Raw genomic sequence first — 17,538 nt, 5'->3', positions numbered from 1 at the left:
GGAAGCGGCGATTATCCCGCAATTGAAGCTCACCTTACCTCCATTATTTGTACGTAGGTAGAGGCTGCGATCAATTTGCTTTTTGGTGTTTGGTGGCGGGGACATTTGTTCACTTCTTATGCTTAGCGGTGACCTCTATCTGCGTATGCCAGGCTGAACAGCAGCGCATACCAAAAGATAGGATGAGCTGCTGAGCAGGGCCGGACGTCTCGAGCATGAGGACAGCTTTGCTCAAAGTTGGCCGTCTCTAAGACTCACCTACATGTATAAAACAGGAAAAAGTTTGGCCTTCGATTGCAATAAGCCAGACAATTTTGCTGGCCTCCCAAATCCGTGGATTTGCCGCGCTGCTGTACACGGTCGGCACCTTCTTAAGAAAGGCTCAGGCCCTACGTGTCTTTGCACCGGTATTAAAAAATGCAGGATCACAACGAGTCAAGGTCGGAAAGCGCCGGGCTTTCCTTCTCTGATGTCTTTCGGGCTGTTCCGCTCCTTTGGTCTCTCCTTGGCAGGCAAGCCTCGCTCTGCCTGCGGTCTGTTAGCAAGGAAGGACGCAATCTGCATGATGCAGCCTGTCTCTCGCTCCAAGTTCATCTTGACCGCGCGGCAACGCTCCAGAAATCGCAGCTTGTCGGGCGTGCAGCAATTTTGGACACCCTTTCGGGCATAGTCAAGCGCGGGTGTCGGCCGCTTCAGATTACAGTCAACGCAACATGCGAGGCGACATTGTAAGATTTATTAGTCTTTGGCGCTTGGGCGTGTTGCATAGACAAACGAGACCTTACAGTCAAGAAGTTGACGTTTGACGCTGCGAGCCCACCCAGCACATATGTTACAAACAAATCCATCATAATACTGTAAAGCAAATCTTTTGAAGCATATCCCGCTTGACTTGTTGGGCGCCAGGTGCGCTGTGCTCCGCGAAATCGGCCACAGCGCCATCCGGGTCGATGTCCTCGGCACTCCGCGTTTAAGCGACCGAGTTGGATCTACCCTCGTCACGTCTGCGCCTCAGCTACAGCACCTTGTGCTGCAGCTTTCGGAGCCTAATGCAGCAAAAGGCGCAGACCAGGTCTTGACTACAATTGGAAATCGTTTGCGCGCTCTGGATCTGCTTGTCGCGTCGCACGGCACGCTGCCGGCGGTTAGCTTAGAGGACTGTACGGCACTTCAAGAGTTGCGGCTTGTGTTGGATATGCATCCTCTGGCACCGCTGGGACCGTTGCGGATGCGGGGAGACGAAGGTGAGGGATATGTAGCGCCCCGCAGCTCCACATGCGTGTGCATGTGCGTGCGTGTGCGTGCGTGTATTTAAGCATTCTCTTCCGGGAAGAGCTCACGGAATCCCGCAAGTGAAGGAACGAGGCTTTCCGCCCACACATGACCCTTCCCCCTCGCGCCCACCCTCTGCACATTCGCGCGCACACGTCCATAATGCTAATGGTAAGCCACGGTCTCATCCCCTCCCTGGGGCCGCGCCCGCTGCCAACTGCCGCTGTAACACCGTCACGCACCCCATGATGTGCTGCGGAACAATCACAGCTACGTTTCAATTTCTGCACTTCGTCCGCTCCGGTGACGCGTCCGCACTTCGTCGGTTTATTTTTTGGCCCGTGTTTTCCTCTCCTCCCCCCTTTTACCCTCGGCACCCGATTTATCTCGTTCATCCCCCCTTCCCCGCTCATCTTCTGCTCGTCGTCGTCATCACCATGCCGTTGTTGTTATTATCATGTTGTCATGTTGTTGCAGCGCCCCCCGCCGTCGCCGCCATTGCCGCCCTGGGGCCCTGCCTTCGCTCCCTGGAGCTCGTGGGCTCCGCCGTACCGCGTGTGTTGGACCCACCGCACCGACTGGCGGGGCTAACCGACCTGACGGCGCTCACGAGACTGAAGATTGACATGCCACAGGGCTTCCTGGCGGCGGGGGCAGCGGCGGAGGTGCGGGATGGCGACGGCGGCGGCAGTGGCGAGGTCGCGAGGCCGGGAAGCGTCCTGGCGGCTGACGCCGCCGCCGCCGCCGCCGTGTGTGCCGCGGGGCTGCGGTGGCGCGCCGTACCGGTGGCGGCGTCACTGGGTAGTCTTGTTGAGCTGCACCTCGGCAGGTCGTACGAGTTGACGGTGTACGACATGGCGGTGCTGGCGCCCGCGCCGCAGCTGGCGCTGCTGGCGTGCCGTAACATTGTCCTACCGCCGACAACGCCTACGACTACGACAATGGGATCAGCAAGGGAGCACCCCCCGCTAAGCTGTCCTGCCGTACGATCGCGTCCGCCTGCCGTACCCCTCCCGCAGCGGCTCCGCGAACTCCAGGTGTGTTGGGGACGTAGTTAACTTAGTTCTGTGCTCCTGTCTCCCTTAACCGTATTCTCATGGCTCTGCCGACTCTGACGTGCTTGCTGACCGTGCTTGGAATGGTAGAGACAGGAAGTGAGGAGACCAGCTGCCAAGGGCCCTTACACTGCAGAAGAACACAGCCCCAGCCAGCCACGGCCGCGCGACTGCGGCCCACTGGCCGCCACACCTCCACCGCGCGGCCCACCAACAAACCCCCACGGGGGGAAGGTGGGCGGGAAACTGTCAGCTACGAGCTGAAGCTCTACTGAATGAAAGGCAGAATGCCTGTAACGGAGGAGCTGAAGCGTGATATATTCGCCACTCAAATACGGTTGTACGATAGTCGCACAGAACCAAACTTCGAGACTCCGATCGCTGCGCTCCGTCGCATTTAAGTTAACAATGCCCCTGCCTGCCTTACACAAATCAGCTGAGTGGAGAGTTAAGATAAAATCGTTTTTTCGGTTACTCACCAATTCAAACTCACAAGATAATATTCAACCAAGAAAGTGTTTTCGGTCCACAGCCGCCCCCTCCACCCTGTGATGTACCATCGTTGCTATGGTATGCTCCCACTATGTGGTCCCCCTCCAGTTCGGGGCGTGGCCTGAACGCCGCCGGTGTCCTGGACTTCGTCAACCTGCGTCGCCGCTGCCGCCGCGTTGTCACCATCCGCCCATTGTCCTTCCCGTTCCTCCGACTCCGTGTCGTTGTGTACGTAGGTACGGCGGCTTCCAAGTGCTCCCGTACTAGCGGCCTTGGAGTCGCTGCCGGCCCCCGGCTTGCAAGTGCTCAAGTGCCGTGCGTTTGAGAAGGCGGCTGCCGCCGCTGCTGCCGCCGCCACCGCTGCTGCCGCCGCTGCCGCCGCCGCCGCTGCTGCCGCTTTTGCCGCTGCTGCCGCCGCTTATGCCGCCGCTGCTGCCGCCGCTGCTGCCGCCGCCGCTGCCGCCGAGACGGATCTAGCAGTGCCCGATCTGGATTTGGATCGGGATCGGGATCCACTGGGAATCGATTTGTGTTCGTCGGCAGCGTCGCCGCCACCGTTGTCGCGAGCGGCTGCTGCGGTGACAGACTTGTCGGCAGCGGGCTTCCCGGCGGCGGTGCTGCCCCTGGATGCCGCACTCGAGGATCAGGCCGTGGCGCCGGGTGGGGAATCCCAGACGGCGGCGGTGGCGGCGGCGGCGCAACAGGCTGGAGAGTTGGCAGCGGTGGGGGGAGGAGGGGGGACGACATCGGCGGCGCTCGGCGGCGGCGGCAGCAGCATCGTTAGCCTGCAGCTGGCGCTTGTGGGCACATCGTGTGCCGCGGAGTCCATGGTGGCGGAACCATGGGTCGCGGAGGTCGCGCTGTCGGCGTTCCACCTCATCGCGCGGCTGCTGTTCGCCCGAGCACTTCCGTCGCCATCATCGCCGCCACCTGGATCGCTTTCACACCCAGCTGCTACTGCTGTCGCACCGCCGCCGCCGCTACTGATACGGCCATTTGAGCGTGGCGGCGGCGGCCGCAGGGCCGGGCGCGGTGGTTCCGGAGCCGCAGCCTCCGCCAGTACGATGCTACGTGGGCCGTACGCTGGATCCTGGCTGTCAACGCTGTCGGTGCTGAGCTCCGCCGGGCTGACGTCACTGCAGTTACGGCACTTTGAGTTTGAGTGGGAGGATCTTCAGCTGCTGCGCGTGGCGTTTCCGCTGCCGAAGGTGAGGAGGAGAAAAAAAACTAGAGAGACAGGGGGGAAGATGTAATTTTTTTCAAAAATCCAGCTCAGGTTCCAGCCAGCACATCATCTCGCTGGTTGATGTTTGAACGATCCTTAGGCGCGACGGCCGGCTGCCATAGCGAATGATCACTTGTTTGAGAACGATGAAGCCTGCTCCACTCGCGCCCCTTTTCGTGGCCTGGCTGTTCTGGTTCTGTGCTCTTAGAATTTCCATTGAGCCATTCCCTGCTGGCAAGTTTTCCCTAGGTACAAATACAAGATAGGGACATCCCCAATCTTCTGTCCTACTAGGACAGAAATAGTATCACCCCAGGAGTGTAGCACACAGTTTTGTTTCTTTTTCGCTTCTCTCCTCCTGGGAGGCATCATATGATGGCCATTCATCTAATGACCCCCATCCTCACCCCCACCTAGATGCGGCGTTGTGTGATGGGCCCTCCTCCCCCCTTTAACGTTATGCCTGCTGTAGAGCTGCGAGGTGAGGGAGTGCGAGGTGCGCCTGGAGGATCGGACCAGCCTCAGGCAGCAGCAGTAGCAGTAGCAGTAGCATCAACAACATTATTCACAAGACGAACGAGAACGAGATCGAGGACGACCCGTGCTGACAACATCGGGGCGTGTGGGCAACGAAAATTTTCACTGAGAATTTCAACATGGAAATGCGTTCTGGGCGCAAACAAGCGGGAAATGTGTGTTAAAAAGGTATTTTCATTGAACCAATGTATGTCTGTATGTACAATTTTGCTTTTTTTACTTCATATATATGGCAAAAAAACAACAGGCTTAACAGGCATCTCCGAGTCGTTCCGGAGTTCTCCTCAGTTTTTTTCTCCGCAGCGGGAACTCAACCTCAATCATTCATGTGGATGTACGGCATGGCAATACGGAAGTGCAATCATCATCATCAACAACAACAACAACATCGCCCTTTTACACTTGCATTTGTACTCGTACGGGAAAAGGCAAAAAAATTTCAACATGCAAACCAAACAACATTGCTTGCAAGGTCTCACAGACAGGAGTCGCCTGTGAAAAAAATAAGACTCGGACTAAATCCAAAGTCTGGGTATGGCAAGGGGACCATATGTACGACTGCTGCCCTTCTTGTGCTTGGTTTCAGAAGATGCGGCTTTCTGGCGCTCGCGCTGGCTCTTGCCTGTCCGTGGGTGTAGAGTGTGCGTGTGTGTGTTTTATGGTTACGTTCCTTTCCCTATCCTTGATTTGCTGTCATCCGGATTTTTACAATTCTACTGACAGTTGCAAGGACAAACACAGCAACAGTGCAGTGCAGTATAAGAGATTCGTCCAGATCTCGTACTTTTCGTTCGGCCCGTGTCCCGTTACCATTTGAGTTTGAGTTGTTGTTGTTGCTGTGCAACCCCATCCTCCCCCCCGCCACCCCCCACCCCCACCCGGGGGATGACCCCTGGGCCGTGGCGGCAGGGGGGTTGTGAGGAGCCGCGGCGGCGAGTTAGAGTTGGATGTATCTGGATCAGGATCGGGTGTCTGGTGCACTGGCGGGGCGTTGGAAGGTGTGCTGGGGGAGGAGGGCATTCGTAGGTGAGTGGAGATACATGTGGTCATACAGAGGTTGGCATGCTAGCACGAAGATGTTGCGACGTATACTCTTCCTTGCCGTACGATTGCCTACGCAGCGTCTCTCCCCTTGAGGGTTCATTTCATTATTCTCCTGGCTCCTCCTGGCGCTCCCCTCCCCTCATCTCCCCCCTGGCCTGACCTGGCCTGCACTGGGTAGCTAGACGGAAGGACGCGGACTGTACGGTCGATGATGGAGATGATTTTATGTGCCCAAAGTTGTCAAGTTTTATAGAGCTACGGCAAATCAAATAACGTATTAAGCATTTTCTGCTTATCAAGGCATATATACTTGATGACATATTCATATAGCTGCCGTAGCAATACCTACCTACATACATACATATATAGATACAGATACCTGTTCACTACCCCTCATGGGTTTCTCTATCTCTTCTCCTCATTGCACGTATATGACGATTTTGTACTGATGGGACTCGACCGGGGTTCACTGCGCCCGGTGTATGATTGCTTTATGTTGTCGTACGTATGCGCCGGATGCAGTGACTGCACCCTTTTTCCTGTGGTTGGTGCATCCCGTCTTCCTGAGTGGCCTTAGCTTTCCGTAGTCCATTAACAAAGAGGGATGGTGCGGTTTTGCATTTATGTTTGTGCGTAACGACACAAGGCCTAGGGGAATACGGAGGATACGGCTGTTTGGTTCTTTGAACGGTAAGTGTGCTCTGCACTTGTTGCTGAAACATATGCATTTGCGCTTGTTGTTTATCATGCCTTTCTGTTTGTCGGTCTGTTTATCGATTGTACATGGCAAAAAGTAGTACAGCGAAGCGTAGTAATAGTAGCAATACAACAATGCCGCACTCCTTACAATGCTGATGAAGATATCATACAGCCGATAACAACGGTGTTGTTTGTTGTTTGTCGGTGCGGCCTCCTACCATTAGCGGATTTTCGTCCTTAAAACATTTTCCGCCTGCCATGGGGCCAAGGAATGGGATCGCGTCTTCAGTCTTGTCTGTCGCAAAAGTGGCCTAGGTATCGCCTTGTACTGGTACGGTATCGCCGGTACGTAGCTTGGAACGAATGCCACTGGAGTGCGCACGTGTGAAGAGGAAGAAAAAAGGGGGAAGGGGATGCCGGAGAGCGAGTAGAGGTACTGCATACTTTGTCTAGTGCTGCTGTGTGCTGATTGAAATGTTGTTGGTACTGCGAGGTTTATTTTTAACTCCCATCGCTCTTCTGGGTTGCCGCTGGGTTAGGTTGCTCGTTGGGTTGGTGGTCTCTTGGTCGTAACGAGTATTATTATTATGAACGGACAGCGAGGAGCCACAATAAAAGTTAATCACATTGGTTCCAAATTTTGTAAACTGATGTATACTGGTGTGTGTGTAAGCTGGGGTGGAGGGTCTGTGAGGTAAGGAGAAGGCTCTACGTGCCTGCCTGGTTTCGTTGCTGCTGCTGCTTCTGCTCCTCATGGCGCTTTCTTTCTTGCTTATGCGGTAAATGGGGCCAAAAAAGCCATGATATAAAATAACAATACTGCAACCTGACGTCAATCATGTTTCGCCAATATGGGCAAGCTTTCCAGTCACAAATTGCCCCGAACATCGCGGGGTGTGCGGCGCATGCAACACCAAAGGTTTTGTTCTCCGGTTCCTCACACAACATCGAGGGCCCGGGCTTCCGCGTCCAGGAGTTTCGGGTGGAGAGTAAGCTGCAGCTTGGATTAAGATGCAGCTTTTTCCCTTCAGCTTACATTCCGTAATCTTTCGCTCTCGCGCGAAGGTCTCAGGTGATCTTTGTTGGCAAAAAAAACGACTCGGGGTTAATTGAGCGACTTTTCCACCTACACCTTTCCGTTGCTGCCGCACCAGCTCATTCTGCCAAGCGTATCCATCTACTGCATCGCTCCCATTGTCCCGGAGGTCTCAATACACCTCAATGAGGCCGAATGGCGTGATTTTAGGAGAGAGCTGCACATGAGAGGCTGACCCACCACCATTAGACTTTTGTAAGAGCTTTTGTACAGACGGAGGTCGGAAGATGAAGAAGAAGAAGAAGAGGATGTGCGTGGTGGGGAAGGGAAGCCCGGGGTGGTGCTTCCCCGTGCTTCCAGGCCAAGGGCGTTGTCAAAATGGCGGCCTCGGCCGAGGATGAGGGTTAGGGTGAGGCCTCGGCCGCATCCACCCGCTCAGGTCCGACTGACGGCATGTGTTGAGCTATCGCCTCGGAACAGTGTTTCTTCTTGCTTGCTGATACATCATCGGCGGGATTGATGTGTGGTCGGACATGAAAACACGTCGTAGGCGTGAACGCACAGGTGCGTGCGGGAAGAAGGAACAGGTATAGCCACAGATATCATTTATAATCGAGGGCGATTATTGTGATTCAGTGTATCAAATGCTTTCTCATTTCGTTGGCTGACATAGTGACACGTGAAAGGTAGTCTTTGTTGGGTTTGTTGGTGTATAAGATACTTCACCTTATTGGGAGATTTCCAAGTTCCAGCAAAAGCGCGGCCGGACGTGTGCTGTCGCAATCGAAGTATCGATACGCTTTGCCGCAGATTTTCTTCCCCTACCCCTCGCCTCGGCCATCGCCCCCTCTCGGATTCGCAGCAGCATTGCGGTGGCTGTATACTCTTCAAAGGGCAACCACTTTGCACCACCAATATAATAATAACGAATTAAACGCTGCATTTGGTGGCGGGTCAGCCTTTTATTTGTATATAGACAGTTTCTGTCTTCGACGTTCTTCGACTGATTGTACCTTTTAGAGAACGCAACGCGAGGAAGCAGACGCAGGAAATCCGTGAGAATGGCCCAAACTCCAGCTCGCGCGCATCTGCTCGCTCTGCCGCACCGTCAACGTCTGAGGCAGAGGCAGCGTCGGGGCCCTCTTACGGTGGCGGGGGGGTCACTGCTGGCGGTGCTGCTACTTCACGTGGCGCCCTCCATCGCCGCCTCGAGCTTGGAAACCCACCGACTACGCGGTGTGTTGAAAATCCATGGCCATCCCTGCTACGGGCAGTCGCACAATGGTCGCTGCCGTCGCGACAAATAGATGTAGATAGACAACCTCCGGAAGGACGCATGTGCGCAATGTGCCAGCCGCCACAAAAGATGCGCGACATTTTATCCTTCAAATCCAGTGGCGAGTGTCGTAGCAAAATGCCTGCTTCGGTGTCTCCTTCAAGTGCGTGTGTTTACTGCTTACCAGCTGCATCTACCCATCAGCATCTTTCTTCACCAAAGCACCCCGAAAGGAATGGCCCCTGATGACCCGTCCATGGCCACTTGTCTGAATGCACCGCCTCTAAACAGGGTTTAGTAGGCGGCTAAGCTGGGGTCTAGCGTCAAGGATGGGCGGCGGCTGCGGAGGCACGAGCTGCAGCGCCAGCACCGCCGCCGTCCCCACCACAACAGTGATGGTGGTACCCGTCATGGCAGCCGCGCCGGCGCCGGCGCCGGCGCCGGTTTATATAATGCCAGCTCCCGCACCCGCACCCGTAAGGCAGCAGCTGGGGACGTGTGCAACCTCTGGTTTTGTTTCGAACGGACGGAAAATCGGGCCCCCCTCCCCCCCCCCGGGTCACCGTGTGGCGACATACACACCCAGCGATAGCGAGGAGGGAGGACGGGAAATGCCAGGAGTCCCGTTGACGTGTGCGAGGCTGTGTGTGTAGGGGGCTTTGGGGGGGGTTGGAGGAGTGCGTGTGCGTTTGTATGTGCACCTGTGGGGGAGTCCGGGGGTTCCGTGGGTGACGGCTTGATGTGGGCCAGGGTTCAAGATGTGGGGGCTCGGAGGACCTGTATTCCGACACCCGCTGTATTCCATCGCTGCCGCCGCCGCCGCCACGGTCTTCATAAGGACCTAAGTTAGCTCCCATAGCGCGAGCGAGCCGAGCCATGCGCATGCATAACACACTTCACCTACCAGCTTTGCTTCATTGTGGCGCAGAAGCTGCGCTGGTTCTCGTCGTGTTTCTCTTCTTGGAGTCAATGGCTCCGAAAACGGGCGAGAGCCCTGGAGAAGCGTCATACCGTTGTATGATTTTGTCAACAAGTTTGGCCAACAACTTGCGGGCGCATGCTCGGCAGGGGTCTTTCTCCTCTGAAAAACCCATTTTGCTGGGTTTGAGATATGGGCAACTTCGGGTCGGAACCAGCGCCCCGATGACCACCACCTCCTCCAATCATGTTATTCGCTCCCACTCCCACCTGGCTACATTCCCTTCTTTTTCCCTCTCTTCTCTAACAGGCCCCAGTCATAATGTCCGTGGCTGCGCCCGCGCCTCAGCCAGTTATAATGCCCGTGGCGGCGCCCACATACGTGCCAGCGCCTCAGCCAGTTATAATGCCCGTGGCGGCGCCCACATACGTGCCAGCGCCTCAGCCCGTTGTGATGCCCGTCGCTGCGCCCGCGCCTATGGTCGCGCCCGTACATACCGTCGTAATGCCTGTGGCAGCGCCCGCATACGTGCCCGCGTCAGCTTCCGCGTCAGCGTCAGCATCCGCCGTCGCCGTCGCCGGTGGCGGAGGCTTCTCTAAGGGTTATAAGCACGGGTGTATGACGGGCTGTGCGGTCATGGGTTAGGCTGGATTCGGTGCGCATCCGCGTTCAGCTCGAATTGATGTGTTTTGACTCCAGAGTAATGATACCTTTGAATGTGCCGTGTTTGACGGTGTGGACATGGCGAGTATGGTGTGGTGGTGGTACTCTGGTGGGGATCAACTCGTACAGAAGCGTACTGACAGCTCCGACAACGAGTGGGGGGGAGAGAGTGTGTGTGTGTGTGTGTTTTCGTGCGTGTGTAACGGTGTGTATCGGCTGCATGTATATCTATATGTCTGTCTATCTGTGTGATGTGAGACGGGAAAAGGTGAGGGATGCCGGCAATTGTGAATAAGAAGATTATCGGGGAAGGTCTTGGGATTGTAAGTTGGGAAAAAGTTGGGTATGGGTGAGGAGGTTGATGGTGGGTTGGATTGAGATCCGCAGATTGTGAAGGTGGGTTTGGGGTTTATTTAGGCATGTTGTAGATGCCACGAAAAAAAATTAAAATTAGGACGATATGATGATCTATTTAAACTGTAATTGTCTTCGAGGTCTCGGAGGAGTGTTTATTTAACGAGTTGTGACCTTGTGAGCTTCAGGCGCGAAATGGCCGAAATGAGGAGGTGGTGAGGAGAGGTTGATCTAGATGATTGCTTCGTAAAGTGGAATGGCGGCGGTCTGCCTGCTGAGCCTTCCACCTGCGTCTCTAAGATGATGACTTCATAATGACGTTGTGAGATAGCTAATCCTGCGGCCAGATACCAAGGTGCTAACAGTGGCCAGGACCGCCGGCAGGTCAGACACCAGCCACACCTGCCTTCGAGTAACCACTGAGACCTAATTAACTTACTACTGACAAACGATCTATTAGTTGCTAGTGCGCAACTGAGCATGCCCAAAATTGATGACGACGGGGTTACGCATGGACTCGTGACACATGATGGGGGTTAAGCTCCACTTCGGACTACATTTAGCTGGCGGCAAACATAGTATAGTAAGAAATAGTACTATATATAGTAATGTAGTACTATGATACTATTACTAGGCAGGTACACGCTCCCAGTAGAAGGGGGGTGTACGACCAACCGTTGTACCTGAAAATTACACCGTTGGAAAGGTCTTGTTTTGTTCTTTCTAAATATCTACTTAGACATGAGAAAGCAGATCGCTGTGGTCATCCAGATCACTTTTTGTTAGTTCAGTGCCCGGTAGGTGGACCCCAAACCCCATGTCTCAAGGCGTGTTATGGCACATAAAGACATAATCACAGATAGAAGACCCAGTGTTGACAAGACAACACACGGACGCCATACTAGTGAAGTTCCTGCACTACAACGGCCCAGTACGTAACCCTCCAATTCGGCAAACTGCCGCAGCTCAATCTATCAATGCCGCGCCGGCGCTTGGAGAGGGCCTGCTGATCCGCCGTGCTGGGGCCCGCCGCAGCGGAGCTGGTTCCACTCTGTTGCTGGCTGAGTGACGCTGCACGCTGTTTGATAGCCTTGCAAGCACCTTGCTTGATGTGGTGCGCGTTGGTAAAGGATGGGTTCGCGGCGCTGAGCGGCTCATCGCAGAACAAGCAGACTAGCTTTGGTAGACCACCCCACCATAGCCCTGCATAGTATATAGTACTATGCATAGTACTATTATAGTATAGTACTCTTTTCTAGTATAGTACCCGTGCCAACCCTATGTATAATCCACAGCCGTAACACGCATCCACAATCCATGCACACACCCACTTCCTCCGTGGTGGCCATCCTACCAAAAAATTCAAAAAATACACATCGAAAAACACGTAACAGCCCACCGGCACCTATGACAATTTGACAAGATGTCATAAAGAATCCCCCAAAGCCACTCTACTGGAACGTCCACGACCTCAGCAACCCTTTGGGCTTTCTTGCCGGCAGTGCTTGGGGGACCCTCAGCCGCTGCAGGCCCCCTCCTGCAAGGTAAACCCTTTTACCATGTCCCCCAATCGGCCAAACAAGCTCGCTGCCGTGCCGCCTGTCTTGGCGGCGCCAACCGCCACCGCCGCCGCCGCCGCTGCGCTCAGGGGGTGGGGGGCTCAAGGTGTAACCCCCGTTGGAAAACCTAGGCACATCTCCGATTGCCGCGTGCTGCCCATCAGATGAGGATCAGCGACTCCAGTGGGAAGCCGGCCGCATACGTTATGCAGCTTAGGTGTATGATGGCAGTGACAGTGCTAGATGGCACGTATAAAATGAAAACCCAGTTAAACCAAACTCGCTGGTGTGGGGGACCCTACACCGCCGTAATTGCTGCCGTAATTGCTGCCGTACACGCTGCCATAGGAGCCGCTGCACTGTAATTGAACCGGCAGTGACGCCGCGCCACCGTACTCAATAGCAACAAAGCTATACCAGCTCCGCCATACCGTTGCCAGGTTGAAAAAGGCGTCGCCACCAGCGACGGCACCGCTGTGCTGTGGCGCGATCGTCCCGGCGATCGTCCCGGCACGATGCCAAGAAACAATCATCGATGCTGCCATCGGGTCTCAGCCGCTCTGTCCCTCCCAACATCCCAAGATGTCCCCTGGCCGCCCAGCTTCACCAAGACGGGTGTATTGAAACCGACATCGTAAGATCCTATGATTCCTCAGTCTAACCAGCAGGTTGGGACCTAATGGGACGTCCAGCCGGTACAGGAAGCGCACCATCGCCATGTCATCGCAGCCCATAGCCACCATATAGGCCTCACCGCAAACCTGTAATCCAGCAAAAAAAACAGAGAGGAGGTGCGGCTGTTGTTGAAAGCTTTGCTTAAAAACGAACGGCATCATGATTTTATCCCTCCAAATATGCAATACATCTACCAACACGCTACCATGTACCATGCACCACCATATGCTTGACCCCGGTATTGCATAAGTCGTCAAGCAAGCAAATTACAAAGAGATTAGCACAATCTCAAGTAATCCGTTTTCTGACGGCGGCGTGAATAAAAGCAACGCTGAGCAACGAAGCGCAACAAGCACATACAGGGGCCAGCAGTTCCCAAGCATAATATACTCACCGGAACACGGCAGTCCCGCCCCAAAAGCCATTCCACTGCCTCCTGGCAGCCTGACTTGATAGCATTTTCCAATGCCGGCCGACTTTTCCAGCTCCAACCCCACTCGTGTAGCCAGGTCATCAGTCGTGTGTTACCACTCCTTGCTGCGCTGTTCAGCAGGTCGGCAGTATTGTCCGGAGTGAGACCCAAGGCCTCCACAACCCAGCATACTACGGCTAGCCTGCCATTGATCGCTGCATTTTCAACAGCTTGCCCGTACTGCGCCAACAGGCCAACACTGTGAAGATATTGCAGCACGGCCAGGTGGCCGGATTGGAAGGCTTGTGTGATGCCATAGGCAGTTGGCCTGATGCCCATCTGCGCTACAAGGTACTGCAGTGCGGCAGGGTTGCCAGCAGCTGCTGCTGCATCGGCCACACTCTCATCAAGCGGGTAGTCCCGGCTGCGCAGCCACTGCAGGCGGCCAAGTGCATCGTGCGGGCTGCCAGCAGCGCTCTCGCTTGCTTGAACTGTCGGTTGGCCACCCTGTGCCTCCAGCCACTCCATCTTGGCGAGCCAGTCGGAGGTGGCGCTGCCGGCGGCCGCAGCCAACATACGGTTCAACGTGGTATGTGTGATGGCGTCTGCTACCATCCGCTGCTGCCCCTCAATATCCTCACCTGGCAGAGAATGCTGCTTCAGCCGCTGCAATGCTGCCAGGTCAAAGCCCTCAGCTGCCGCAATAAGCAGGTTTTCGATATCAGAATCTGTAGTGCTGCCCCCACGGCGCAGGAACTCCTCCCACAGCCAGTTCATAAGGCCCTCGTGGCCCCCGCGGGCGGCTCCTTCCACGGCAGACATGCTGGAGAGGGGGCAACCAGCAGCTAGCATCCATTCACACACATGGCGGTGTCCACCCCTCGATGCTGCAGGCAGCGATAAACCCCAGGAACTGGTCTCCTCCTTCAGCAGCTGGCACATCTCCAGTTGGCCCGCGGCTGCGGCTGCCTTGAGCATATCCTCAAGGCCGTCTGCTAGGCCGACGTTGGCACGGGCCACCTTAAGGTTCTCGATAATACCGCTGGCAGCGGTGAGTTCCAGAAGCTTGCGCCGCTCCTGGAGAGTATACCGACGGAAGGCATCGGGGTGGTTCCACTGTTGACGGAAGGCGTAAATCGGAGTTGGCAACGACAGCCGCACGACTTTAAAATTTGTTAGCCACTCCGCTGCCTCCTTGTTCAGGACCCGCAGCGTGCAAGCCGCATCATTGCCCGCATAATGCGCAACCCTTTCGAGAAGGCCAGGAACCCAAATGCAGGGGCAATCTTTTGGTTGAGGCATTAAAGACATTAAGATGCCAGCAAAGCCTGAATCAGACGCTCGTCGCACTTGACTTCCTTGATTTCTTGAACAAGTGCCTGCTAACAAAGTGGGTCCCTAACGCACTTTCATTTGATTTGTGTAACAGCTTTTGCAAAGCTTTTTTCGCTGTTTAGAAGTGTGCTTCGTTGACACTGCGCCGCAATTTAAACAGTAAGTTTACAGGTTTTACAAAGCTCCGCGCGAATTCGGAGCCCAGGGGCCATGGACTATATATTTTGAAAGTTAATTACGCCGTACGAACTGAAAGTCCAAGGCGGTTTTCGATCCTGCCATCTAGATCCCTCCTCATCCAGTCACCCGAACATCCGTAGATTATCAGCAATCCCCTCCACACGATCTTCCGGATCCGCCCTAACCACGTGTTCACACATAAGCGTGGCAATCAAGCAGCAAAATGTGCGTGCCGTTCGTTCTGGACGGCCCGACGGATGGTTTGGGCAAAAACCACAAATGAACACCACCATGCATCTTGCTCCCGACCATCTACTAAACGACAGCGACCAGTAAGCGCATCAGGGTGATCTGGATAACACGCCGCTCAGCCAACGCTGCCTCGCAATGCGGGGTACGAGACCCCATGTACTGTTCGGGGTATACATACCATGCGAACGAGGATGCATGAATGATCATGTCCGCAGGGCAGTCGGTACCTCCTATCACCCGCGGCCGTGTCTGGTATGTGCCCAGGGCCCCCCTTCTCTCTGCACTTAAGGTACGCTTACATGCTGTGCTGGGACCACCATCCCTTCCATTAGCAGTAAATCAATCGCAGCAAAGCGGCTTTGGGCTCAAATACTCGCGATACGCCGGAGAACACATCTCAGCAGCTGGCGAGATCTGATACCCTATGAGACCACCCCCCTCAACACCCCGACCTGGTCGCAGAGAAGGGGTCACAGAAACGACGGGGCTCTGTCCGTACCCAAAGAGACACTGTAAGCAGAACCAATCTATAATGCTCCCGTGGCCGCAGCATTTGTATAAGGGGTGAAACCCCAGACATGTCGCACCATTAAACAGCCTGGCTGGCAGGACACAGGCAACACCTGGGCCCCCGGTATGCCCCTCAGGAAGAGGGACATCTCCCGCGCTAATACGTCCTGCATATTCCAGCTGCACGTGCAGATAATCACGGACACCGAGGAGGGACAGGAAGAGGACATGGGTGCACCCATACATACTTACATACATACGCACTTGCCATACACGGCATACCAGGTCTCCTTTTCGTGGCTCGGTTTTAGGGAGAAGAGCATTGAGGTCCTCATGTAACAGCCCTGCAACCCCTCCCTGCTGCAGGAGCTGCAAAGAGTAATATTGCGGCTGCACGGCGGCAACACTACCTGGCGCGGATGTGTACTGCGGAGCCATGCTGCTGCTGCTGCTGCTGCTGCTGCTGCCGCTGCTGCCGCTGCTACACGCAGATGCGGGGCGTGCGCTTCCTGTGGGCCCTTTCCTTTGGGAGAGCTCAAGGACTGGAACAGCAGGACCACATCGGGCTGATGTAACCCCTCCCAACCTCCACACAACCTCTCGGCAAACACCCCAGTATAAGCACACAACACACACAGCCGCCAAGCCTGGCCGGCAGGCGGACAGGCAGGAGGCAGACAAGAGCCAAACCTGCATCCACTCATTCAATCATCCACCACATCATGTATCTAAGGTAGGGTGCAGCTGTGTCCCAGATGAATCCGTATGCGAGCCCCATGGGCTCACCAACCAACCCTGCATGCAACCAAGCATCAGCAACATGATGACCTGTTCATGCGCCAATAATTGCTGGACCCTCCTCTTGCCTTTCCTCCACCTGCATCCCCATCCTCCTCGTCCTCCGGGCAGGCACCCTCTCACGCCAAGCGAGATACCTGCCTCGGCCGCCAGACCACGAAAACCGCACCGGTAGCAGCCGCAGTGACGTTCGTCAGTTGCAGGAGCTGCTGTCATTGCTGCCTCTGCAGCACCGCCTCCCAATCTCTTCCCTTCACCCTTCCGAACCTTCAACTGCAGCTCCCGTTCTTGCAATCAGCACCTCCTCCTCCTCCTCCAACCGCCCATTTCTTATTCTTACCGCCCAGTCCCAAACACGCCAAACGCCTCGCCCCGAAGCCAGGCAAGTGCTTCTCTATCTCCTCCTCCTCCTGCGCTTTTCCTGGCTCTGCCACTTCTCCCCTCGTCCCTTTCATATCGCCAGCGGCAGGAGCAGCAGCAAACGGAACAGGCTAGCTCCCAGCCGCCATGGCCTGATCATATTAAGCCTGTTTAAGATGTTTGGATTTTAATGTGTGTGCACACCCGCGCGTGATTTTACCGCATTAAATTATCCTGGCAAAGCGGCGGTAATCAACCCCATCATACATAAGCCTTTGCCAAAAGCTGCTGGCGGTCAGACAACCCGCCAAACAATAGCATTTCAAAGCGATTTAAAACCAGAATTTGGATATTTAAGTAAAACCACCAACAGCAGCTGCAGTAGAAATTAGTAGCGGCAGCAGCAGCTTGTAGTTTAGGGAAAGCAGGTGCTAAGTGCCGTACAAGAGTATACTCGTACATCCAAGTAGACTGTGCGTATATGCGGACAGCTAGATAGCGTGCAAGGACACACAGAGAGTCGCATGCGGGGGGTATTTTTTATCGCTGTTGTTGTATGACGACGGTGACTTCTCATATATAAAAAAAAGTAAAACCATGCGAAATCCCGACAACTGCCAAGGTATTTGCCGTATTGTCGTATCCTTAAAATTCCATCGGGTCGTTGTTCGATCGGCGGAAGCTGCTGCTCGAGTTGATCCTGCCCGGTTGACTAAACTCGCCGCTGCGCTGCGACGGCGGCGCCGCCGACCCTGCGCCGCCGTAGTTGCTGCTGTACGCAACGCCACCTCCGCCATACCCGCTGTAGCCGCTGCGCTGTGACTGAACCGCGGGCGATGCTGCGCCACCGTACCCAGCTGCATCAAAGCCAACTCCGCTACGCTG

The 17,538-nt window shown here is 55.2% G+C and overlaps 4 protein-coding genes across 4 annotated transcripts in view; 2 read left to right on the top strand and 2 right to left on the bottom strand.

The window, feature by feature from the left end:
• Window positions 1–417: 417 nt before the first annotated feature.
• Window positions 418–8,280, top strand: VOLCADRAFT_92151 (uncharacterized protein; the record flags this gene model as incomplete). The annotated part of the gene is made up of 8 exons (XM_002951580.1): window positions 418–440; window positions 907–1,244; window positions 1,750–2,309; window positions 3,056–3,134; window positions 3,405–4,027; window positions 4,517–4,540; window positions 5,491–5,579; window positions 8,223–8,280. The coding sequence occupies 8 exons, from the start codon at window positions 418–420 to the stop codon at window positions 8,278–8,280; spliced, it is 1,794 nt and encodes a 597-aa protein (XP_002951626.1).
• Window positions 8,281–8,965: 685 nt separating this feature from the next.
• VOLCADRAFT_92150 (uncharacterized protein) lies at window positions 8,966–10,200 on the top strand (the record flags this gene model as incomplete). The annotated part of the gene is made up of 2 exons (XM_002951579.1): window positions 8,966–9,112; window positions 9,865–10,200. 2 exons carry the CDS (start codon window positions 8,966–8,968, stop codon window positions 10,198–10,200), a joined length of 483 nt encoding a protein of 160 aa, XP_002951625.1.
• Window positions 10,201–12,400: 2,200 nt separating this feature from the next.
• Window positions 12,401–14,529, bottom strand: VOLCADRAFT_105153 (uncharacterized protein; the record flags this gene model as incomplete). Its single annotated transcript, XM_002951501.1, has 3 exons — window positions 12,401–12,610; window positions 12,794–12,892; window positions 13,201–14,529. 3 exons carry the CDS (start codon window positions 14,527–14,529, stop codon window positions 12,401–12,403), a joined length of 1,638 nt encoding a protein of 545 aa, XP_002951547.1.
• Window positions 14,530–15,407: 878 nt separating this feature from the next.
• The window catches only part of VOLCADRAFT_92148 (uncharacterized protein), a gene marked incomplete at both ends in the record, with an annotated part of 3,496 nt that continues 1,365 nt past the window's right edge, over window positions 15,408–17,538 (bottom strand). Inside the window, 2 exons of the mRNA XM_002951500.1 lie at window positions 15,408–15,437; window positions 15,573–15,675. Coding sequence (XP_002951546.1) covers window positions 15,408–15,437; window positions 15,573–15,675 — 133 coding nt within the window. The remainder of the gene's footprint in view (window positions 15,438–15,572; window positions 15,676–17,538) is intronic.

Source organism: Volvox carteri, assembly GCF_000143455.1.
Source record: "Volvox carteri f. nagariensis unplaced genomic scaffold VOLCAscaffold_24, whole genome shotgun sequence".
NCBI classification, from domain to species: Eukaryota; Viridiplantae; Chlorophyta; class Chlorophyceae; order Chlamydomonadales; family Volvocaceae; genus Volvox; species Volvox carteri.
This window is presented reverse-complemented; position numbering and strand designations above follow the sequence as displayed.